The 25,970-nt window shown below is 41.8% G+C and overlaps 2 protein-coding genes across 4 annotated transcripts; one reads left to right on the plus strand and one right to left on the minus strand.

The window, feature by feature from the left end:
- Positions 1–5,638: 5,638 nt before the first annotated feature.
- cfap96 (cilia and flagella associated protein 96) lies at positions 5,639–13,119 on the plus strand (the record flags this gene model as incomplete). The annotated part of the gene is made up of 7 exons (XM_080415632.1): positions 5,639–5,738; positions 7,354–7,558; positions 8,639–8,776; positions 9,988–10,063; positions 11,450–11,635; positions 12,702–12,889; positions 13,059–13,119. 7 exons carry the CDS (start codon positions 5,639–5,641, stop codon positions 13,111–13,113), a joined length of 948 nt encoding a protein of 315 aa, XP_080271758.1. The 3' UTR covers positions 13,114–13,119.
- A 2,717-nt stretch (positions 13,120–15,836) lies between these two features.
- LOC308075443 (PDZ and LIM domain protein 3-like) lies at positions 15,837–25,687 on the minus strand. 3 transcript variants are annotated; one of them, XM_080415331.1, is made up of 6 exons: positions 25,542–25,687; positions 21,780–21,931; positions 21,207–21,324; positions 19,752–19,851; positions 17,414–17,525; positions 15,837–16,083 (listed from the first exon to the last, which is right to left on the minus strand). In XM_080415331.1, exons 2-6 carry the CDS (start codon positions 21,845–21,847, stop codon positions 15,927–15,929), a joined length of 555 nt encoding a protein of 184 aa, XP_080271457.1. In that variant the 5' UTR covers positions 21,848–21,931; positions 25,542–25,687; the 3' UTR covers positions 15,837–15,926. The 3 variants fall into 3 exon arrangements, with proteins under 3 accessions (XP_080271457.1, XP_080271456.1, XP_080271455.1); XM_080415330.1 differs by lacking the exon at positions 25,542–25,687 and adding an exon at positions 23,438–23,814 and having other exon boundaries at positions 21,246–21,324; XM_080415329.1 differs by lacking the exon at positions 25,542–25,687 and adding an exon at positions 23,438–23,814.
- Between the last annotated feature and the right edge of the window lie 283 nt (positions 25,688–25,970).

Genomic DNA, 25,970 nt, shown 5'->3' on the forward strand with positions numbered 1-25,970 from the left:
ACATTAGTGCACACACAGCATACAACACAAGCAGCAGCAGCAAAGAAGAAAGAAAGAAAAAAAGGTTCCATACTTTGAGCCGTCTTCTACTTGACTTCGTCAGTTGTGTAAGTGATGGCGAGGGTCAGACTGTGGAACCCATGGATAGAGAGATAGAGCCCCCCTCTCTCTCTAGTTCATCCTCAGATGAGTCCTCCAGCAGCGGTGTCTCCAGTCATCTCCATCCTCCATACATCTGGCTATTAGCTCTCCATTACTTTCCTCCCCTGCTCAGAGCTCCCCGGTGTCGAAGGCAGTGACCGACCAGCTTCATTCTCCTGCATGGCTGGCATCTTCTCACTCACCCTTTGGTAGCCCCTGTACCTGTGTACAGGCCTGTCACAATTATAACATAATCGTCTAATCGCAATTATTTTATACAATCGCAATTATTTTTGCATAATCAATTCCATGTTAAAAAATGTCATATATTTTTAAAAAATGTCAAAAATAGTGGAAATAGCAGATCTATAAGCTCAAAACGTGTCGCATCGCGACACGTTTTGGTCTTATAGAACGGCTATTTCCACAATTAATGTTTATTTTTAAGTAATTAAATATGTGTTATTTGTCATATCTGCCCTGTACAACTTTTGTTTACGAAAGCTAAAAAGAAAGCCAAACAGAAATGTAATTTTTATTCATAATGTTCCATTCATTTTCAACGACGAGAAACACAATTAAATCGTTGAGCGCAATTATTTGAGTGATAATTAATCGTCAACTTAAATTCGTAATCGTGAACTATAGCCCTACCTGTGTACATGGCTCCTATTGTCCGGAGGAGGAGGTTGGAGGGAGGGACACCATGAGCCTTGATTGTCTGAGAGAAAGAAAGAAAGAAAGAAAGAAAGGGGCATTTTTAAACACGCACACACAGTATAACAGAGCTACACCTAGACATCTGGACTAGCGTGCCGTACACCTAAATAAAGTGAGAGATTAAATTGAAATCTAGGTGTGGGCCTACAGATCGGGTTGTAACACTTGCTGCAATAATACACTTTCAATGAAACCATCCTTGGTAAACAAACAGTGATTAGGATTAATTTACTGAAACGCCAAGCTGTGTGAAATATCAAGTAACTTATATTCAATCGTTTCCTCATTTAATCACATGAACCTGGTCATCTCTATTCAGTGAAAACATTGCATCACTGAGTGGTTCAAAAAGTAGGTTTCATTCGAGGATATATGGTGCCGTGACACCCAGTGGTAGGTGCAACTCAAATTCTTTACTTAAGTAAAAGTACCAATACTGCAATAACAAAGTACTGCGTTACAAGTTAAAGTCCAGAATAAAAAATGTACTTGAGTAAAATACTGAAGTATTGGCATTAAAATTGACTAAAAGTAAAAAGATTTTTTTTTTTTAAATAGCAGATCTACAAGCTCATATGCGACGCGTTGTGAGCTTGTAGATCGGCTATTTTCAAATAGGCTAGGTATAAAATAGGGCTAAAGTGGTTAATGTCTGTTTTATAATGTCATCATTTATATCTGCAAAGTAACTAACTAAAGTTTTCAAATTCTTTTCAAATAGCCTAGGTATAAAATAGGGCTTAAGTGGTTAATGTATGTTTCATAATATCATATTTTTTATCTGAAAAGTAACTAAAGTTGTCAAATAATTGTAGTGGAGTAAAAGTACAATATTTGCCTCTGAGATGGCGTAGAAGTAAAAGTACAGAAAATGGGAAATACTCCAGTAAAGTACAAAAAACTTTACACCACTGGTGACACCCCAACAAAACATTGTGTACTTATGTATATACATATATATAGGACCCATGCACACAGCACTTTCAAGCACCTTAAAGGGAGTGTGACATGTCATAGGACCTTTAATGGTCTGTTCGTTTCAAAACATTAGACTATACATATGTCCTTTTTGTTGTTGTTGTTTTTAATAACACAATGGCCTACCTGTATAGATTTAACCACTACTGAAATACACACATATTTACCTTTATGTGCTTTACTATAGGCCTACATGTTGGCATTACAATCACACACAGCTCAATACAACAGAAAGAGAAGATGATGTCTATAAGTCTTACCATCATTTCAAAGTACTGCTACCCAGAACAAAAAAAAGAAAAAGAACCAAACAATGGAATGGCGCCATCTTGTGTTCTGTTGCACGTTATGTCGCACAATTCAGCCATATAGCGTGTGAAATGTTCAATGCTAAGAAGAGCTATTAAAAAGGTCTTAGAAGTCCTTAAATTGTCAATTCACTGTCATCTGGGGACCCCCCTGGGGGTCCAGACCCACCTGCTGAGAACCACTGAGCTAACTGGAGAGAAAATGGCCAACAGCTCGTCATGGAGAGATAATTAAACTCACACGTGTGTCTTAATAGCCTGGTTTACAGTCTCCCTGACATCATACAACATTCATGTTCCATCATGGTTGAAGTTATTATTGTTAAACGTTGTTTATTTCACTCTCTCTGTCGACTGTCTGTCTCTCTGTCTGTCTTTCTGTCTGTGTCTGTCTGTTGCTCTTTCTCGCGCAGGTGTGTGTTGGGGGGGGGGAGGGGGTGGTGGGGGGGGGGAAACCGGAGGATTTAAAGAGCCCGCTCCTGCAGACCGCTCCTGAAGGAGAGTGTGTGTGTGTGTGTGTGTGTGTGTGTGTGTGTGTGTGTGTGTGTGTGTGTAGGCCTAGTGGTGGGGGGGGGGGAAACCGGAGGATTTAAAGAGCCCGCTCCTGCAGACCGCTCCTGAAGGAGAGTGTGTGTGTGTGTGTGTGTGTGTGTGTGTGTGTGTGTGTGTGTGTGTGTGTGTGTGTGTGTGTGTGTGTGTAGGCCTACATGTTGAAATGAAATTAATGATTGTTATGGCCACTACAGTATATTTGTATTGTCATCAGAAGTTTTTTTTCTCCAATTTTTCTTTTGCCAGACGGCCCAAGGGGTCGGCTTACATGAGGCTTTGTACCTGTTTCGTCCATACATGGGCATGGTCACTTTGTCCTTAGGCCCCAGCCTTAAAAGTCTGTCCCCCTTTCGTCCATACATGGGCATGTTTTGTACCTGTTTTCTCCATACATGGGCAAAAAAATGGTTTTGGTCACTTTGTCCTTAGGCCCCAGCCATAAAAGTCTGTCCCCCTTTCGTCCATACATGGGCATAGACACAGGCTGACACATCATGTGAAGTCTGGGTCTGGCAGAAGTAGGTCTCCTGGTCTTGTTTTTTAATGCGCATGCATCAGCTATTCTCACACGCACGCGCGTGTGCTGATGAGCTATTTTATTATAGTTTTTTTTTTTTAAATAGCCGATCTACAACTGTAGACCAGCTATTCTTTGGGCTAATGTTCCACCCAGAACAGGGATGCTAATGGTTAAAAAAGGGTGTTTGAAATCCAGATGGTGTGTCAGACATCAGTGGAGGCTAAATGACACAGCGGGGGGTGCCAGGAATAGATGACTGAAGTTAATATTATGACTCATCGGTGCAAATGCACATTCTCAGTCTTAATCCAACTTAATGGGAAGAATAATCAATTCATCTCCCATGACCTGCTTGTAGAACTGGGGCTACAAACCCAACCCCACATCCCATGCAGCACGCTTACGCTTGTCCAGGCAGAAAATGTTCGCTGTTTTTGGGGCAGAAACCTTGCATCTCCATATTTCAACGTTTGTGTTTTGGTAAATTAATGCCCTGCTGTTTCATCATAACAGCAGCCAGAGACGAGCAGCCAGAGAGAGATCTACAAGCTCACAACGCGTCGCACCACGATGCGTTGTGAGCTTGTAGATCAGCTAAAAACATGTGAATCACTGTTTGGACAAACATCTATCAGAAGACCACAAGGGGAGGTAAATGTAATGTTATGTAATTGATGACATGTATTATTGTGTTATTTTTTTTATTCTATGTTGATGAATTGAATGCATAGGACCACAATGGAAACAAGTCCCCAGGACTTTATCCCTTTAGCCATAAATGATTCTTTACATTTCTGACTAGTATAAGTATTCAATCAATCAAAGCTGATCTGCTACTTTTGATGCTTTTATGTGATGCTGTAGTATGATCTAGTTAAGTTACGTTAAGTTACGTTAAGTTACGAAAAAACACCAAAAGTTAGAATATTGAGATAAGAGGTTTCTGCCCGACAGCAACGAATAACAATATATTCACTACCTGAACCCTAGCATCCATATTGTGGGCATGTCATAGGCCATCATTGAGCACAAATGATGGCCTATGACATGCCCACAATATATACATGCGTGTCTCATTGTGTACAGTACTTATGTAGATGTCCAAACTATCTAACAACAATTAAGACAAATAATGTTTAAAGCATAATGTACCAATGAACCAGAGAGACTAAGGAATGTGTAAGGCTGTCACGATTATGACATTTTACTTGCCGATTAATTGTCGCTCAAACAGTTGCGATTAACGATTTAATTGTTTTTCTGTCGTTGAACATTGGAACATTATGAATAAAAATTACATTTCTGTTTGGCTTTTAGGCTTCGAAAAAAAAGGTGCACATGGCAGATATGACAAATAACTTACATAATTGAATAACTTGTTTCGAGCTTGTAGATCTGCTATTTCCACAATTTTTTATTTCCGATTAGGTAATTATGTCATAATAAGTGACACGTCTAGTAATGTGTGTACCAGTAATTTATGTATTAAGTAATGTATACGTGTATACCTGCTGCAGGTTGTATCTGATTGGCTGCTTCCATCCAGTCACCTCTCTACTTCCTCTATTTCTGTCACCTAGGTTACCACTGTACACAAACACACAGACATGCAAACGTCTCCCTTAGGACAGACCTATACATACAGATAGATAGATAGATAGACAGATATAAAGACAGACAGACAGACAGACAGACAGACAGACAGACAGACAGACAGACAGACATTCTATATTATAAATTCCACAGTGGAAGCACCAGGAGCTGCCCATCAACTATACAGGTACACTATCGATAGAGAGGCATTATTTCTATGTGTCTGACATATTCATTTCAAAAAGTGCTAAACTGGCAAGAGTCTTAGGAAGTCACATTTCCTTCTGAATGACTAATAGGGAGTCATTAGGGAGGCTAATATAAGGCTGAATGGATTGAATTACATGCAGAGACTTTATCCAGTGACCTTTCAGTCATAAACTTTCTTCTCCACTCTGTCGTCCACTGCTGCTGCTGCCCCTTCTGTGTGTGTGTGTGTGTGTGTGTGTGTGTGTGTGTGTGTGTGTGTGCGTGCGTGCGTGCGTGCGTGCGTGCGTGCGTGCGTGCGTGCGTGCGTGCGTGCGTGCGTGCGTGCGTGTGTGCGTGCGTGCGTGTGTTGTGGTGCTCAAGCATCCCCTCCATTTCAAATCAGCACCCCTTAAAAAGATTGCCACATCTTTGCTGCAGGTTTAAGTGAGGGTTTACTCTGAAACAGCTGTATGTCAGATGAGTGAAAAATAGTCAATGCCACGCATTTGTGATATTGTAGATTGGCTATTTTCACTATTTGAAAATAAAAGTCTTAAATGTAAACCTTTTCTTTTACGTGTTGGTCCCGGCGAGATAGCAGATTTCTCTGAAAAGCTTTGGGACGTCCTGCGTTAAGATGCCATCTGGAGACGGCAAGAGTGACATGGAGCGCCTGGGGGTGTTCAAAGAGATGGGATACGTGTCCATCGGGGACAAGTACGTCTCATCAACCGATCGTAAGTTACATTGTCTGTGAGTCAGCTCAACCAATTGCTCTCTGAAAGTGCATGGTCCGGGGACTGAGGGGGTTCCAGGGGGTCCCCATCAAAATTTGTATAGCAACAAAATAAGTTTAGCCACTTTAAACCTAAAAAAGAAAAGTTTGACGGCAGTGGCTCAGGAGGTAGAGTGGCCGCTTGGGGGTTCGATCCCGGGCTCCCCCTGAGTTAGTGTCGAAGTGTCCTTGAGCAAGACACTGAACCCCTAATTCGCTCCCGATGAGCAGGTTGGTGCTTTGCATGGTTTCCTCCGCCGTCGTTGTATGAATGTGTGTGTGAATGGGTGAATGTAAAGCACAATCATTGTAAAGCGACTTGGATAAAGGCGCTATATAAATGCACCATTTATTTGCGAAGAACATGCTATAGCTCCCTTGCAGTTACAAGGAGTGACATTTCGAGCCCTTGTTTTTCTCCTGTCTGTTGCGCGCCACTACTCTTTGATCTCGTAGGCCTATATAATTTGTTTTACTCCAGTACCATTATTCAACAGCTTTAGTTACTAGTTACTTTGCAGATTAATACAAAACAGAACGGATAAGTTTAGCTATATTTCATAGGTTAAGCTACCCATGCAGCATCTTTACCAGCTGTAAAGTGATAAAAAACATTAATGTATTACTAATTACAATTCAATAATATGGCTGTGAAATGGGCCATTCTGCACAATGAGTACTTGGTAGCCTTACTGTATGCATATTTTGATGGCAATACTATGCTAAGTATGTGGGTATTGCTACTTTTACTTAAAGACGCACATCACCCATTCCCAACCTTATTGTTGATAACATAAAATAATACTGTTTTATTCATTCAAATAAGTTCTGCTTCTATAGGCCCTAGCATGGCAGCAACAAATATACCCATATCTGTCAAAGCAATTACAAATGTTTTATTATAGCAATTTATTATCTTGTAGTTAGGCTACTTAATCAATGAGGTAATTAATTTAATATCATAATGAGTTTTAACACATGTCGATTCAATTAAAATCTTTATTAGCGGAGTCCACAGATATACATAATTTTTTTTTTTACCAATGACATATTAACAAGAGCTTCTTCAACTACATAGGATCCTTTGGTACACAGGTTATTATTTTATTTTGGACATATACAAGGTTTCCACCCGACAGCGAAAGATATTCTCAGCCTATAGGCAGTTTTTTTTGTTTTCCAAATTTACAAAGTAAAGCGACTTTCCCATTATAAGACCTGGAACGCATCTGTGTCACGTTTTTTTCATTTGTGCTAAAAAGCATTATTTTACACTTTGGCAAATTCAAAAATAGCAGATATACGAGCTGCAGTTGTGTGCAACTCTTTGAATATATATTGTTTCAAGCGAATATTTTTAACTCTATTCTTTGCTTCTGGGGGGGTCCCTGGAACAAAATATTTTGAGATGGGGGTCGGCGGCCAAATACATATCATTTTGGGGGTCCTTGACATGAAAAAGTTTGAGAAACACTGATATAGAAACATAGTTTTTTTCAGAATACTGTTGGGATTTAGAAGACATTTGTGGAATCGGCTTCAGGTCTTAATGGGTTAACCGCATTGCACCCCGGCAGGTCCGTTCAACGAGGCGGCCTATCGCAACCGCCAGATGCAGGTGGGCGTGTCTAGGCGGGGTGGCTACTTTGACCCGGAGTGCCGGAGGATCTTCGAGCGCGAGGCGCTGACGGATCCCATGAGACTGGTCCGCCTAGAGCGCCTCCAACAGGGCAAGAAGATCCTCAGCAAGGCCTTTCTGCCGTGCGGCGGAGCCAAGAGACCGTGAGGGAGGGGGGGGGGGTCATACACACACACGCACGCACACACGCACGCCACACTGGGCGAGACCTTTAGCCCAGTGGTTCTCAAACTTTTTCATGTCAAGGACCCCCAAATTGACACTTATTAGCCCGCAGACTTTACGGCTCTAGCAGTGATTTTCAACCATTTTAATTTCAAGGACCCCCAGTTTGACATGGATTAGGCTGCGGACCCCATTTAATGGAATTTCTGTCTCTGGAACCCCAATTTATATTGTAAAATCAATGTTAATTTAACTCTGAGAGTGTACAAATGGAACCAAATGGACCCGTTAGGGTCCATTTGGTCGCTTTCAGAGTTACAGACCCATAAGGGTCCATTTGGTTCCTATCCATCATTTAGCGGGGACCCCCTGGAACCCCCTCAAGTACCCCTGGGGGTCCCCGGACCCCACTTTGAGAAGAAGCCAGTTGAGTGTCTGTCTAAATGAGAAGTACTGGAATTTGGCGGAAGTACCGGCCAAGGAAGTTACGTTGAGGCTTTACAGAGCTGTTTACAATCCCCCGTGCATGAAACCTGTGTTGTGATTGTTCAAAAAAAAGACAGTTTTTCGGGGGAAGTAGTAGGCTACCTACGACAGAGGTCCCACCCCTATAGACACTTAGATGTGTGTAGCCTCATTCCCATCCTTTTCTCATCTCCAAGCAGAATAGCCTGTTAACGCAAGGCTACACACACACACACACACACACACACACACACACACACACACACACACACACACACACACACACACACACACACACACACACACACACACACACACACACACACACACACACACACACACACACACACACACACACACACACACACACACACACACATGCATGACCCCGTGGTGATGACACGTTGCCAAGCAGTATAACCCTGCCTCTCTCTCTCTCTGTCTTGTTCTCTCTGTGTTCTCTGTGTCTCTCTGTCTTGTTCTCTCTGTGTTCTCTGTGTCTCTCTCTGTCTTGTTCTCTCTGTGTTCTCTCTGTCTCTCTCTGTCTTGTTCTCTCTGTGTTCTCTCTGTCTCTCTTCTACTCTACCTTCCAGGTGTGGTTTGGGGAGTTTCTACGGCACTATCTCGGGGCCAGTGGAGGCCATGAGTAACCTGAAGGTCCCTGGGAAACCCCAGTCCTCTCCTGGACGCAACATCGTCACCTGCCCCCCCAAGAAAGGCAGCGGTTACAGGTCTATGGCACGCTGCACCAGCTTTGCAATTTTAGGCCAGGGGTCTTCAACAGGGGGTGAGGGACCCCTAGGGGGGTCCTCATAGTTACTACAGGCGGTCCGCCAAATCTTTGTGTGATATGATATTTTTTTTTACCTTAACCACTTGAACCCTATAGCAAGCATCCCTTTTCTGAGGAGAACTTAAGCTTGTAGATCGCCGTTGTGAGCTTGTAGATCGGCTATTTTTGGCAAAGACTTATAGGTTGTAGAGGGTAAAAAGTGCAGCAAAAGTTTTTTTTTACAATATAGAGGAGGTCCCTGCTTCATCTCTCTCTCAGCTAGGGGGTCCTTGGCCTGAAAACGTTGAAGACCCCTGATTTAGGCATTTAGCAGACACTCTTATCCAGGGCGACATACAATAAGCGAGCTTAACACATACATTAAATGCAGAGAGACAGTGTAGTGCCTCAGTAAACTATAGGATCATGAGGAAACCAAGAATCTAGCATCAGTCTAAACAATTTACTATCAAAATAATTATCTGTACATTGAAACTATAGGATACCAGGCCTGCTTTCCATCAACCTGCCTTGCCTCTTCTGAGCATGTAAATATAGGTAGACAGTTTCAAACATCTTCAGAAATTACATTTTAAGATTTCAAAGACGTTTTCAAAGCTTAACTTTTTTTTTGTTGCAAAAATATCAGCTCTACAAGTGTCCGGTAGATCTGCTATCTTTACTATTTCCGAGAGTACCTTGTGGATCAGTTATCTGCTATTCTCAGGAAAGAAGGTGGTTAAAGCATTTGCTTCTAAGGAGTAGTTCACCCCAAAAATGACCATGAAGCATTGAATTCATGGAGATTCATGGGGATTTTTTTGGATTCTCCGGTAGGAGACTCTACCGGAGATTATTGGCTCAGGAATGCGACAAAAAACTAAACATCTCCATGAATTCAAGGCTTTGTGGGGTGTGTAATTGATAGAAAATAAGTATTTTTTTGGGGTGAACTACTCTACACTTTATCCACTGAGCCGAAGCCAGTTGAAGTGTTGTGAGATTGTAGATCTCTGCTAGTTTTGCTAGTGGAACTGGTTAAGTGTGTCTGTAGGTGGTCTAAACATATAACCAATACAAAGTGGTTACACACTTGGAGATACAAGGCTTCTGCCCGACAGCAGTGATATTCTATTGCTACCTCTGGTGACACCATGTTATTTGACGCAGCTATCCCAACGTGACGCTGTCCAAGATGGAGGTGTACGCCTCAGACCCGTACCACAGAGCCATGGATGCGCTGAAGGTATTCAACCCCAGTACTAAGTATTCACCTTATTCTTGGCCCTTCTCTAGGGCAGCGCCATTGCCCTTCTCACTGCCACCCGAATAGGCTGCATGTGTAGGCCTAATGCAGGTAATCAGCAGTGTTGCCAGATTTTGCGAGAGAAGCAAGTGACCAGGTCTATAAACAAGCCCAAAAGTGTGTTATCGAAAATAACAGATCTACACATGTTTGAAAAATGTAAACAACACAAATCTTGGACAATCACATATTAATCTGGGGGTCCTTGACATGAAAAGATGTGGGAATTAGGAAGCAAGCCTCTATTTTTTTAAACATGTGTGTGTTCTTAGTTTGTATTCTTAACTCTTTGACTGCCAGAGTATTTTCATAATGCACTCACCCAGCGCCAGCGATTTTCGTGTTTTATAACCTTTTCAACCGGTCACATAATTGCTAAATCCATTTTAATCGTTTGTCTGGCTGTGTTTATAAACACACACCACAGATCGGCCAGCAAACAGTTACATTTTCTCTCGCTGTCTTCGTTCTCTCGCTCCCCCCCTCCCAAACAGGGTGCAAACGTCATATCCGTTTTCTGTAGTCGTATTTCCGCAGTTGGTAAACACAACGACGATCACTGTTCGTCGTCCAGAGAAAAGAAAATGTAACCGGAGCTCTCCGTTCGTTTTTTATACCGTGTGAAAAAACGTGTTTTGCCCTATTTTGGCCTAAAAATCAAATTTTTCAAGATAAAACCGAGACTGGAAACGGAACCCAATTACTTCTGCATCCGGGTAAGTGGGAAGTGAAAAAAAAGATAATCTGATGGTGGAAGTTACATAGAACAGCGCGATCGCTGATTAAACAATGAAAAAGCTATCAACGCGTCTACCGCGTCGACGGCGTGGATGGAATTGACTGGAAACGTGTCGATGGCGTGAGAGTTTTAAAAAAAAAATTTCTGTTTTCTGTAAAGCGACTTTGAGTATCTAGAAAAGCGCTTTATAAATTGTATGTATTATTATTAAATAAGCAACCAACACTTTACAAAAAATGCAACCCACAAATACCAATATTTACAAGTGACTTTACAGAAAGACTAGCCTAAAGTTGTTTATAATTAAGCATGTCAACGCTGGTAAACATTAACCCGTTAATATGGGGCTCCCCATTCTATATATTTATATATATATATATATATATATAGAATATTCTAGCATAGCCAGACGAATGGTCTAAATCCATTGAATGGGCTAAAAGTGTGTGCGTGTGTGCGACTGTGCGTGTGTGTGTGTGTGTGTGTGTGTGTGTGTGTGTGTGTGTGTGTGTGTGTGTGTGTGTGTGTGTGTGTGTGTGTGTGTGTGTGCGTGTGTGCGTGTGTGCGTGTGTGTGTGTGTGCGGTAGAGGGAGGTGGCGACCCATCGCTCCAAGCTAACAGGGGGTCCCTTCAAGCTCCACCTCCACCCCAAAGAATATTTCAGCGGAAACCCGTACCGCAGTGACAGGCACCTCCCATCGGCGCAGAAGTCCCTCCCAGCCGGACAGAGACTCTTCCCTGTTCCCTTCAAACCCGCCTCCCCCAGTAAACGGGTATCTGTCTGTCTGTCTGTCTGTCTGTCTGTCTGTCTGTCTGTCTGTCTGTCGTTCCCATGATTCATGGTTTCCAAACTTTTTTTTTACCCCTTTTTTCTCCCCAATGTAGTCTTTATGCCAGTTCATTCCTCCCCACACACATAGCTGTGTTGTCACTGCTGTCGTATCCTACTGACTCACCTGCCAGTGAGGAGTCACCACCGGGAGGACGTAGCCGCCTTCGTGATACTCCTCCCGCCCAACACTCCCTGCTGACAGGTGCCGCCTCAGCCAGAAGGAATACATGTAGTGACAAATATCACCCTCCCCCACCCGACTTCCGGGATGCACCGCTGTGGATTCGAACCCACATTCTCCGCGGTGGTGGACAGGCACTTTACCACGGCGCCACCCAAGCGCACATTTTTTATTACTTATCGTTCATATTCTGTGGCGATCATTCAGCGAAAATTGACAATCTATAAGCTCACAACACAGTGCGTTGTGAGCAGTGGTGGAAAAAGTACTCAAATTCTTTACTTAAATAAAAGTACCAATACTGCAATATAAAAATACTCTGTTACAAGTAAAAGTCCAGAATAAAAAATGTACTTGAGTAAAAGTACAAAAGTATTGGCATCAAAATGTACTTAAAGTATCAAAAGTAAAAGTACAAAAATATTTGAAAATAGCAGATTTACAAGCTCACAACGCGTCGCGATGCGACGCGTTGTGAGCTTGTAGATCGGCTATTTTCAAATAGCCTAGGTATAAAATATGGCTAAAGTGGTTAATGTTTTATAATATAATAATGTATATCTGAAAAGTAACTAGTAACTAAAGTTTTCAAATAATTGTAGTGGAGTAAAAGTACAATATTTGCCTCTGAGATGTAGTGGAGTAGAAGTAAAAGTATTGGAAATTGGAAATACTCAAGTAAAGTACAAATACCTCAAAATTGTACTTAAGTACAGTGCTTAAGTAAATGTACTTAGTTACTTTCCACCACTGGTTGTGAGCTTGTATATTCGGTGAAGATAATACAAGCTTTCTGTGTGTGCGTGCGTGCGTGTGTGTGTTTCAGATGGGTGGTATGAAGGCGGGGACGTTCGGGGTCTTCCCGTCTCACTCCGCTGATCCGTACATTCCGCGCTCCCGGCGCTCCCGGCCCTCCAGCAAGCCCACCAATCGAGACGAGGCGCGCGTCTTCCGCCCGGCCCCCGGGCCCAAGAGCACGCCCATCCAGAGCATCATCAGTCTGAACGTTAACAGGTTTCACACTCGCATCTCTTCTCCTCCTCTCTCTTTATCCCTTCAAAGACAGAGAGTTTTTGTGCTCTTAAAGGTCCAGTAAATATGTTTTGAAATAAGTGATAGATAGCTCTATGTATTCTCATAGTAATCTTTGCTATAAAGTGCTTAATAATTTATGTCATTTCAGGTCGGTACACTCGGCAAACTACACTTCCACTATTCCGGCTATCATGACCTACTGACCACCATCGACTGACTGCATTACCCAGCCTGCACCACTGTTACTACATTACCCAGCCTGCATCACCAGAAATGTATCACTGTGACCACATTACCCAGCCTGCATCACCCGTAATCACTGTGGCTGCGTCCAAAATGACATACTAACGTTCTACATACTCAGTATGCTATTTTCAGCATACTGTGTGCTTTCCCTTCTGACATCCAACATGATGTTAGGAAAGTAGAGCAAAGCAGAGGTACCAAACATAAATCCCATTCCGCCATTGATGTTTTTAATGAGTTAATGGGTCTATGATTTCAGCAAACCAAAAAGACTCATTTAATATAACACTTTGCAAAGTGAAACGTATACGTATATTTACACTTAAATCGGAGAGTTATTACAGACTGTTGTTCTAAGAGTCTGGCAGTCTGCCATTGCTGTTCTCATGAAGACGGCCGGGCAGCTACCGCATTGCATTGTGGGATATTTACAGCCGTGTATTAGTCCACTGTTGCACACTATAATAAAATTGCCTGAGTTTACAATAAATCTCACATAGCCTACTATTTAGTAGCTACTAAGCTTTCGGACAAACTACAAAGTAATTTGGCGAAACAAAATAGTATGTTAGTATGGTATTTCGGACGGGCCTTGTGACTTCAATGTATGTATGTACAGTATGTATGTATGTATGTATGTATGTATATATGTATGTATGTATGCATGCATGGATGCATGGATGTATGTATGTATGGATGGATGGATAGATGGATGGATGGATGGGGCACAGAGCACAGATGAAAGCCTTTATAAATATATATTTATTCAGACAATAAAGAGATGTATTTTCAACTTCACAGTGCTTCCTCCACAGTAGTATCATGGCTGTATGTACTGTAATGTACATTATGTATAGTTATCGGACATAACGCATAAGGCAGCTGTAAAAAATATAATTCATTATATCATCTTATTATAATTTGTATTATTGCATTATTTCACACTCTAGTGTAGTCTCTTATTTACTTACTGTACTTATGGCGTCTACAGTAATGATGTGTTTTCCTTTGAAAATTGTTTTAAAATGCGCTATATAAATAAAAAGTATCATATAAGTTAGCTTTTTTTCAAATACAAAAATATGGACATATTCATAAATTTTCATGCTGCACGCTTCTATAGGGCCAAAACAAGGACAACATTTTCAAATAAAATGATCCAAGGTGGTGTGATATTTTTGGTTAAAACAAAAAAAGAAAATTGTGCGAAAAAGTTATATAGTAGTCATTGCTATAGAGTGTTTGTTCAGTAACAGGGGTCTCGCCGGCTCTTTAAAAAACAGAAAATACATTTTCAGGTGGGTTGCAAATTTCATCCAATATTATAAAGGAGAGAGAACATAATTAATCAGCTTCAATTTCATAGTGTCTGCTCATTTCTTTGTGTCATCACTTCCAATTTCACTTGTTTATCCTGTATCCTCTATGCGTTCTCTCTCCTGATTGGATAAAATTGGTATCCTGACCTGAAAATTCATATTCTGTTTACTAAAGAGCTGGAGAGACAGGGAGACTCCTGTTACTGCACAAACACTCTACAGCAATGATTACTATCAGAATATAGAGCTACTGCATTTAACACATAACACTTATTTTAACAAAGTAAAAATAAATAAAGATAATACAGATAAAGTATTGAGGGGAGAGGACTGTAAACATGTGTTAGATCCACTCCTCATTTCCTCTAAGACTTTTCTTGTTTGCCTTTTCTTTATTAAACCAATGATGGCGAAAAAGACGTAAAAAAAGCTTTAGCCTTGAATTCAATAAAGATAATCTGTATCCCAAAATCAGTGGTTTTATCAACCGTAAGCGGGCCCTGGATCAGGGCCCGCTTACTGAAAATCTCGAAAGTGTCTGCGGCCCACCCACCTGACCAGTGGTGTAAAGTAACTAAGTACATTTACTGAAGTACTGTACTTTAGTACAATTTTGAGGAAATGAGGTGGGCCGCGTGCATTTTCAGAGCATGTTTCAGTATAATGATCGATCAATCGATTGTGTTCCAGCTTGGATCAATGACACTGATGTGGTTTACCTTTAAATTCCTATTTAGCAGTATCACAAAGTAAACACATTTTTCAAGGTTTTAAATAAAAAAAATACTTGTTTTTCTTTTTTATATTAATGTTATATTATCATTAAAGGTAGGGTAAGTGATTTACTTTGGTTAAAATAAGTGTCAAATAGCTCTATATTCTGATAGTACTCCTGGCTATAGAGTGTTTGTTCAGTAAAAGGAGTCTCTCCCATGTCTCTCCAGCTCTTTATTAAACAGAAAAATGCATTTTCAGTGCTCTCTCCTGATTGGCCTAAATGTTGTCACCTACCTGAAAATGTATTTATATTGTGTTTACTAAAGAGCTGGAGAGACCCCTGTGACCGAAACAAACGCTCTGTAGCAATGATTACTATCAGAATATAGTACTTTAACCTTTTTAACAACAAAAAAACTAATTTACCAAAGAAATTCACTTACCCTACCTTTAAATACCTGAAACGCATCTGTGTCACTTTAGACGTCTTTTGGCTATTCAAAAATAGCAGATATACAAGCTCATAGCGCGGCACCGAGTGCCGCGCTATGAGCTTGTAGATCTGCTATTTTTGAAAAATCTTGAAAACATTTTTTTTTAGATTTTTTTTTTCAAAAAACTGTTATGATTTAGATTTTTTTTTAAAGAATCGCCTCAGGTCTTAATGGGTTAAAACCTTTGTGTTTTTTTGTCAATTATTGTGGGGCCCACTTGGCAATGTGTGGTCCTCCTCCTCATTCTCGGGCCTGCATGGTGTCAGAGGCGTGCTGCTTGCAGTACAGCTGCCCTTCGATCAGGTAGTAGCCCTGGTGCTTCAGCTCCTGGCCACACGCCACGCACAGGAAACAGCCTGGGTGACGCCACTTCTCCCCCGCACGCACCACCGCACCTCTGCTCCGGAAGGAAATGTTACAGTACATAATGTGAGAAACCAGTAGAAGTTAGAACAACGGAATGGGTGTGTTGGGGGTCTCCGAGGGAGACGAAACGGCCCCTGTGTTTTGTGTGTTCCCTCAAGCATGTTTCAAGTCTCGAGTCTTAAGTGAATCTAAAATTCTACAAACCGCGGTAATGGCTGGCAGTAATGTCAAGTGAGACCACCAGGGGTCCAAACACTGGGGGTCTGGGGACCACCAGGAGTCCAAATGCTGGGGGTTCGGGGCCACCAGGGCCCAGGGGTGCAAATGTTGGGGGTCCTTGAAATTAAAAAGGTTGAGAATCAGTGAACTAAACTACATGTATACTGGAGCCCCAATCTACACTGTTAAATCCTCAGTGTTAATTTACTCACAGACCCATAACGGTCCATTTGGACCACCTGGTGGTCCCTGAACCCGATGTTCAAAACCAGTGGTTTAAACCAAACCTTTTCCCCAGGACCTGAAAATAGCCGATCAGCAAGCTCACAACGCGTCGCATTGCAACGTGTTGTGAGCTTGTAGATCTGCTATGTTCACTACTTCTTAAAGGTTTTTCTTTTTTTTTCATTTATGGAATTTAATTTCTATGAAAAACTGTGATTTATTGACATTTTTTGAAAACCTTTTAAAAAAATTAATATATTTTTTAAATGTAGGACAGAAAAATTATAAAATAAAATAAAAAGTATATTTACCCATGACCCATAAAAATGGGTCTGTGACCCAAAAATGGGTCCCATGGCTAATGGTCGCTCTAAAAGAGACCAATACAGTGTGTCAATTTAATTATCCCCCCCTGGAATGGACTGGTGATCTTCTGAGTTATGAGATTAATTTAGAGGCGGTGCTGAGAACTGTCACTCTGGAAGTTCTTTAGTGCTAAAGCTGACCCACCAAGCACTGCAGATACGTTGGAAATGTGACTGAGAACCTCTTTAACCACACAAACCTTAGCGTCCCTATTCAGGGGGAGGGGGGAACGGTCGTAGATGGAAAAAGGGAGATGGCCTAGTATAGACCCCTGGGGGACTCCGGCCAATGAAGTAGGGTTTTACAGTAAGTGGTTAAACACTGAAAGCTAAGCAAAACTGATATTAAAAGTGATAAGAGATGTAATCTTTAACATGTTTTTATGGTTTAATTTGATTATACTTAATTGACCTATAAGCGTATATATTTAGTTCCATTAAACACTCTTTGAGTTACCAAAGAATAAATGAATGATGAGGGTTTTTACTGTACAAAATGTGAGTAAAATGCATGTCATGTAAACTGTGACTTAGCACAGTAAGAGTTCTCACATGATTCCTTTCCCACAAAGGTCACAGAGGGGCAACTTCTGTAGCTGAGCAACGGGGGGCTGGGGTTTGGTTACTGGGGCAACGACACTCCGAGTGACAGGACGTCTGACACCTGGAATCAACAATAACATCAGAATCAGAATACATTTTAATGTCACATCAGAGGTTTACAGCATGTTTTTGTGCAAGCTCCATCGTTTTAGTTATTCCATATTAGAAAGGGAAGAAGAAGAAAGTTGGGGGGGGGGGGAGAAGAGAGATCAATAAAAAGCAAACAGATTAAAAACAAAACAAATTATCTACATATTTACACATAGTACCTGAGGTAAGACATAAAGGTGCATGAGCATAGCAGTAGATATATACTGTATATGATGCGAGAAAAAATTATAACAACAACAATAACAACAACAACAACATCAGCAACAGCGACAGCAACAATGACAAGCAGTTTAAAGCTGCAGTCTGGAATTTATGTTATTAAATAAAAAATCACACCCAGTGTGAAGTGGGCGGTGTGGTCACAGTGGTCATCACAGTGATGGAAGTTCACTTAAAGAAAAGTAATATTGTGGACCAACACCCCTAACTTTAAAAAAAACACAAAGGATGTGTTTTTTTAAAGTGCATAGTCCTATTTATAGGGCTATGCACATGTGTCATGTTTCACCAGCCAATCACAGTCCTGAATAGACTGTGATTGGCCAATCACGGTGCAGGGTTAGGGGGGTACACTGGTGGCCAATCACAGCGCAGGATTGGGGGGTGCAAATATCCAAACCTCACATATAGGGGCGGTTTCACCGCCCAAAAATCACACCCAGTGTGAAGTGGGCGGTGTGGTCACAGTGGTCATCAAAGTGATGGAAGTTCACTTAAAGAAAAGTAATATTGTGGACCAACCATTGTACACCCCTAACTTAAAAAAACCCATAAATGTGTTTTTTTAAGTGCATAGTCCTATTTATAGGGCTATGCACATGTGTCATGTTTCACTAGCCAATCACAGTCCTGAATAGACTGTGATTGGCCAATCACGGTGCAGGGTTAGGGGGGTACACTGGTGGCCAATCACAGCGCAGGGTTGGGGGGGTGCAAATATGAAACCTCACATATAGGGGCGGTTTCACCACCCAAAAATCACTCCCAGTGTGAAGTGAGCGGTGCTATTTATGAGTTATTAATTTCATCATGCATCTCGGTAGCCAATCACAGCACGTCCTGCGAAGTGATGTGCTTACATTTTTGGGCGGTGAAACCGCCCCTATAAGTGAGGTTTGGATATTTGTAAAACAAATCCTGCGCTGTGATTGGCCAAAAATTTACCCCGCCTAACCCTGCACCGTGATTGGCCAATCACAGTCTATTCAGGACTGTGATTGGCCAGTGTCACATGACACATGTGCATAGCCTATATAAGAAACCATAACTTAAAAAAAACAATAAATTTGTTTTTTTAAAGTTATGGTTTCTTCCATCATAAAGAGTGTTTCAATAAATGTATTTATTTTTTGTACATTTTGGATTGGTTGACTCCATTCAGTATTGTGATTAGCAAGACACCGCCCACTTCACACAGGGTGTGATTTTTTACATTATTATTAATTTCATCATGCGTCTCGCTAGCCAATCACAGCGCGTCTGCGAAGTTTGAAGTTAATTTCATCATGTGTCTCGCTAGCCAATCACAGCACGTACTGCAAAGCTTATTAGCCTATGGGCGTGTTTTCCACAGCATGGCGTCACAGACAAATTTTCACAACGGAAAGAAAAACTTTCGCCACGGATGGGTCCTAAACCCTCTTATAGGAGCGGTTGCACCGCTCAAAAAGAGAAGTTGATGACAATTGTTTGTGAATAACAGTGTCAGCACATTTTCTTTATTTCTTCTTCACATTGACCATTGTCAGTGGTTCCCAACCTTTTCTGCATCAGGGCCCACTTGATCATCTCAGAAGTGTTTGTGGCCCACACCCACCCATCTGACCACTTAACAAGTCAGGTGGGCGGTGTGCATTTTCAGAGCATGTTTATTTTCATGATCAATCAATCAATCGATTGTGTTCCGGCTTGGATCAATGGAATTAACATAATATACTTTAAATTCCTATTTATCGATTATCACAACGAAAATGTATTTTTAAGGTTTAAATAAATTGTATATAATTTTGTTTTTAATATGAATGTTTGGCAAATTATTTGGGGACCCACCTGCAAAATCCTGACAGCCCAGAGGTTATGAATGGCTGCTGTGTAGTGGCTTATGTAAGGCCTTGATTAAATTACGCAAAACGTAATCTAAAAAACGTAGAAAACGATCTAAGGTGGCATCACTCACTGTTGTTGTTGTCATCAATGGTTTCCGTGGTGACCACGGGGGCGGGGGCTCCAAAGGGGCGTGGCCTGACGTTAAACTTGTGCTCAAAGTGGCCGAGTTCCTTGACAGAGAAACACCCACATTATCAATAACTTATTATCCCAAATCTAAAATCAATGATCCCAAACAAAATTCAGCATTAATACGAGCAAACACAATGGGCTTATACTGTATATGCACAGCAACCACATTGGAAAGAAATTGGGCCTCTTCCTTACTTCCTTCTTACCACCAAATGAATCCATTTAGACCAGGAACGCATCTGTCATTTTCAGATTTATTTGGCTATTCAATTCTTATTTTTTAAAGCGACAAAATATTTGGAGATGGGGTCCGCGGCCAAATACATATCATTTTAGGGATCCTTGACATGAAAAAGTTTGAGAACCTGCACTGATATTATAGCAACATAAGTTTTTTCAAAAAACTGTAGTATTTAGAAGACATTTGTAGAATCCCCAGAACCAAAGATTTGAGTTAAAAATGTTTGCTTTTGTAAAAATATATGTTCAAAGATTTGTTTCAAAAATAGTAGATCTACAAGCTTGTAGCGCTGCACCCGGTGCCGTGCTATGAGCTTTTAGATCTGCTATTTTTGAATAGCCAAAGAAATCTAAAAATGACACTGATTCTTTCCCGGTCTAAATGGATTAAGGCTCTTTTCCATTCTGGTCAAACAGAATGGAATGGCACTGATATGTACACCAGTGGATCTTAGAGCGGGTTCCAGGGACCCTCATGGTTCCTTGAGGGGGTTCAAATGTGTCCTTCAAATTAAAAAGCCTGAGAAACCACTGTGCTACACTAAATGGAACAGAGCCTTAATGTGTATAGGGTAACACCTGTGAAGGAAGTAATGCAGAGGCCCAATTTATTTCCAATATGGCTGTGCAGCCATATTGGGGCCATCCAAGCCCCCACAACACATAGAGTGTGTGTGAGTGTGAGTGTGAGTGTGTGTGTGTGTGTGTGTGTGTGTGTGTGTGTGTGTGTGTGTGTGTGTGTGTGTGTGTGTGTGTGTGTGTGTGTGTGTGTGTGTGTGTGAGTGTGAGTGTCAGCAGTGGCGTGCAGAGACATTTTGAGGGGCAGGTGCTCAAGTAAAAAAAAAAAAAGGGCACCTTGTGCGGCGCGCGGAACCGCCGGCTGCCTTAGTAGTGTGATATTTATTACAGGCACATCTTGTACCGTACGTCGTAATTGCATATGTATTTGTTTCAATAGCCATATGCTGTCTGATGCAGATGTGTACACTAAAATATATATATATTATTTTAATTTCATTTTTTTTTCAAAGGTGCACTTCTGGTTCAGAGGGCAAAGGGCAGGTGCTCTAGCACCACCTAGAGTCTATCTGTGCACGTGCCTGAGTGTCAGTGTGAGTGTGTGAGTGTGAGTGTGAGTGTGTAATGTGTGTACCTGCATCTGCGCAGCCTGTAAGTTGAGTAATGTGTGTACCTGCTGCTGCACAGTCTCTAAGTTGAGGCTGAAAAGGCTGAAAGGTTCCATCTGAGGAGACCATAGTGTCGTCAGTGGCCTGGAACACACACACACACACACACACACACACACACACACACACACACACACACACACACACACACACACACACACACACACACACACACACACACACACACACACACACAGATTAGACAGACAGACAGACAGACAGACAGACAGACAGACAGACAGACAGGTACCGTTGTATCTTCAGACAGAGCTGGGCGGTACAGACAGACAGACAGACAGACAGACAGACAGACAGACAGACAGACAGACAGACAGACAGACAGACAGACAGGTACCGTTGTATCTTCAGACAGACAGACAGACAGACAGACAGACAGACAGACAGACAGACAGACAGACAGACAGACAGGTACCGTTGTATCTTCAGACAGACAGACAGACAGACAGACAGACAGACAGACAGACAGACAGACAGACAGACAGACAGACAGACAGACAGACAGACAGACAGACAGGTACCGTTGTATCTTCAGACAGAGCTGGGCGGTGCAGCCTGTGATGACCTGCTGGGCCTCCTCCACGGTCATGACCTCAGTGGCCACGCCCCCAATGGCCAGGATGACATCACCAGGGTACAGGTTGGCCAATGAGGCCTTAGTTCCGGGTGTCACCTATATAGGACACAGAAACAACAGCAAACCACTCATACTGCACCTTTAAAACCATACCCAGCTGATAGTACCGGATCAGATGTACAGAGGTGTAAAGTAACTAAGTACATTTACTCGCGTACTGTACGTAAGTACAATTTTGAGGTACTTTTACTTTGCTGGAGTATTTCCAATTTTCAATACTTTTACTTCTACTCCACTACATCTCAGAGGCAAATCTTGTACTTTTACTCCACTATAATTACTTGCAAACTTTAGTTACTAGTTACTTTGTAACGTATATATATTAACCACTTCAGCCATGGCTATTTGAAAATAGCCGATCTACAAGCTCACAACGCGTCGCAAAGCAACGCGTTGTGAGCTTGTAGATCTGCATGTAGTACAAGTAGTACTTTTTCCACAACTGCTATAAACAGGCTTGTGTCATGTCCAGCCGTGTGCGTGCGTGCGTGCGTGCGTGCGTGCGTGCGTGCGTGCGTGCGTGCGTGCGTGCGTGCGTGCGTGCGTGCGTGCGTGCGTGCGTGCGTGCGTGCGTGCGTGCGTGCGTGCGCGTGTGAGGCCACTCTAGGTCTCTATCACTAGCATGCTGATATCACTGCTGAAGTATTTGACACCCCGGAACCCCCCCCACCCCCTCTTCTCTTTTATCTCCCTTCTAAAACCCCCCTCTAATGTAGGGCTGCAACCATCGTTTATATTACTTTTCCGATTAATCGAGCAATTGAGAAGCGAGTTTTTTTTTAAATTTAAAATCTAAACATTTTCAACAAATACATTAACCAGCTTTATTTTATACTTATTTACACAAACGTGTGACGTTTAGAAGCTGCAGATCAGCTGCTTTCACAATTTTATATATATTTTTCCTATAATGAGTTAATGACAAGTCCAAAATAGGGATCAGTTATTAATAAAAATATATATTTTTTCAATTATAAATTCTTTAAGAAAAATTAACAATTAGTTTTACACTTAAAGCCCAGCATCCGTATTCGGGGAAACAACTTTAGCAGAAAATAGCAGTTCTACAAGCTCTCACTGCGCCACAACGTGACACGTTGAGAGCTTGTAGATCGGCTATGTTAAAGGGATAGTTCACCCCCAAAATGTCATTTTTCTATGGATTAGTCACCCCATGGAGACTTGAATTCATGGATATTTTTTAGTTTTTGTCGCATTCCTAAGACAATAATCTGATGACCAGCGCACCGGTAGGCAGCGGTTACGGTAGGTTTTAGGAATGCAACAAAAACAAAAAAAAACATCCATGAATTCAAGTCTCCATGGGGTGACTAATCGATATAAAAATATTCATTTTGGGGGTGAACTATCCCTTTAAGCGAAAAATATTTTATTTAGAGCGAAAACAGAAAAGACACTGGTACAAAGCCCTGAGGGACCAACCATTCAGGGTTTAAGTGGTTAATCAACTGTTGCACCGCTGGTCTAAAGTGATCTGTCTTCCCTCCCCCTACTCCTCCTCCTCAGCTGTCAATCACTTACTCGACTGATGCTGATTGGTTGGCTCTGGTCTGTTCCACCTGTCAATCTGAAGCCCCAGGGAGGCCCGCCCTCCAGCACCACGTTCTGTGGCATGCTCTCTCTCTCTCTCGCTCCTTCCTCTCTCTCTCTCTCTCTCTCTCTCTCTCTCTCTCTCTCTCTCTCTCTCTCTCTCTTTTTCTATCTTCTGTCTCTTTATTTCTTTCTCCTTCTTCCTCTTCTTCTTCCTCTTCTTCCTCTTCTACGGTAGCTTCACTTTGCTTCACCTCTCTCCGCGGCTAACTTTAGCGTACATGTGTTTTAATGAGAGCTTTTTTAGTTTCCCTCCTTTCAGCACCTGTTTTTCTGCCCCCCACAATCTCTCTCTCTCTCTCTCTCTCTCTCTCTCTGCAGCAGGCCTACAGTAAGCCCCTCCCGATGTGGCTTGGTCTCCCTGATGATTGGCTTGCGTACAGAGGAGGCCACTCCCCCCCATGGTGAGGTCATGCTACAGTCTGAGAAGCAGTGACACCATAGATGCAGGCATGACAGTCAACTCCGGGGAAAGACTATTTTGCTCAATCCTATTTGTGCCTTTCGTTATCGCTGCTAGAGATGACCGATAATATCGGCCTCCCGATATTATCGTCCGATATTAACATAAAAATGTAATATCAGCATTGTTTTTTATTCAATAGTTCAACTGCTGTACGCTTCAGCATTTCTGAGCCTGCATGAACGCAGCATGATACACATTTATGAATCGCGTAGCCATACAACTATTCCACAATCTCTGAATGCTATATATAGAGTGAGTCTGGAACTACACCTCCTGAGAGCCGAGAAAGGATGCTGTCATTTCCGTTCACGAAAGTATATTATTTTAAAATTATCTTTACAGTTTATTTTCCAATTTCCATTTCTGATAAGCCGCGAGCTATGCAGGCCCTCGATTATTTATATTGGTATTAGGACAAATCTGCGCGACTGTACAGACTAAACGGAAGCGGGGGGGGAGGGTATCAAATCCATTTTATCTCTGGATAATTTCAGAGCTTCCGTTGCTCCAGAGTGACTGTATGACGGAAGCATTTCAACATTGTGGGAGGCAACAGTCTGACTCACGAGACTAAAGGTCATTACACACCGGCGATTATGCGAATATACGCAAAATTCCGGACTCGTTCCGAATAATTAAAAGACGCTTTTTCGCTTCGCTTTTTCGCTCGATGGAAGCTTGCATTGACTTTATAAGGTTTTTAAAAAAAACATATTATTCGCATGAAAAAAACGCCCCCGGTGTGTAAGGGCCTTAAGGCAGTGTTAATCCACTCTGAGAGGTGAGAGCGTACAAATACAACCAAATTGCATTTTGTAGGCTCTTATTTAAAAGAATAATAAATCATTCATTTAACGGTGTGGTGTACAGTAAAGGTCCTTACACACCGGGGCGATTTTTTTCATGCGAATAATACGTTTTTTTTAAAAACTTTATAAAGTCAGTGCAAGCTTCCACACCAGTTTCGCGGAGCGAAAAAAGCGTCTTATAATTATTCGGAACGAGTCCGAATGTTGCGTATATTCGCATATTCGCCGGTGTGTAACCGCCTTAAGTGTTTTTTCCCCCTTTTTTGTTACAGTTAATACAGTAAGTGTTAAATAGCTCTTTAGTCTATATTCTTGATAGTAATCATTGCTATAGAGTGTTTGTTTGTTCAGTAACGGGTCTCCCCGTCTCTCCAGCACTTTAGTAAAGTAAAGTAAAAATCAGGAGAGAGAACTCTTACAGGATAAACCAGTGAAACTGAAAGTGATGACACAAAGAAACGAGCAGACACTATTGGAAATGGAACACTATGAAATTGAAGCTGATCATCGGGTACTCGCTCATGATTGGCTGAAATTGGCCACCCACCTGAATTTCTTTTTTGAAATGTTTAACAACAAAGAAAAAACTTTTTATTTAAACCAAAAAATATCAGTTTGTTGTTTCAGTGTAGGTCTGGGTTTTGTATTTATGCTTCAAGATAACACATTTATCAAAGTGGCAGAAGTATCTATATGTAAAACTCCAGTATTCACATTTTTGATTGAGTAAAAGTACAAAAGTATTGAAATCAAAATATACTTACAGTATCGAAAATAACCTTGGTGTTGTCCTGGACAGTCAGCTCTCATTCAAGGAACACATTGCAGTGGTCACTTGATCCTGTAGGTTTACACTCTATTGGAGGGATCAGACCCTTCCTCACCCAGGAGTCAGCCCAGCTCCTTATCCAGAGTAGACCTCAGTCATATCAAAACTTGATATGACTGAGTGCACCGGCATGTGCACTTAAGCCTCTCCAAATGATCCAGAATGCCGCAGCACGCCTGGTCTTCAAGCAGCCAAAATGTTCACAGGGCCTCCCCTTCTCTGCTCCCTCCATTGGCTCCCATAGTTACTGCCCGCACAGAGTACAAAACACTGATGTTGGCCTACAAAGCAGGGGCGCAGCCATGGGTGGGCCTGGGTGGGCCGTTTAAAAAAAACTTTTTTATAATACATTTTTGGATA

The sequence above is a fragment of the Gymnoscopelus braueri genome (genome assembly GCF_963280865.1).
Source record: "Gymnoscopelus braueri genome assembly, chromosome: 20".
Lineage (NCBI taxonomy): Eukaryota > Metazoa > Chordata > Actinopteri > Myctophiformes > Myctophidae > Gymnoscopelus > Gymnoscopelus braueri.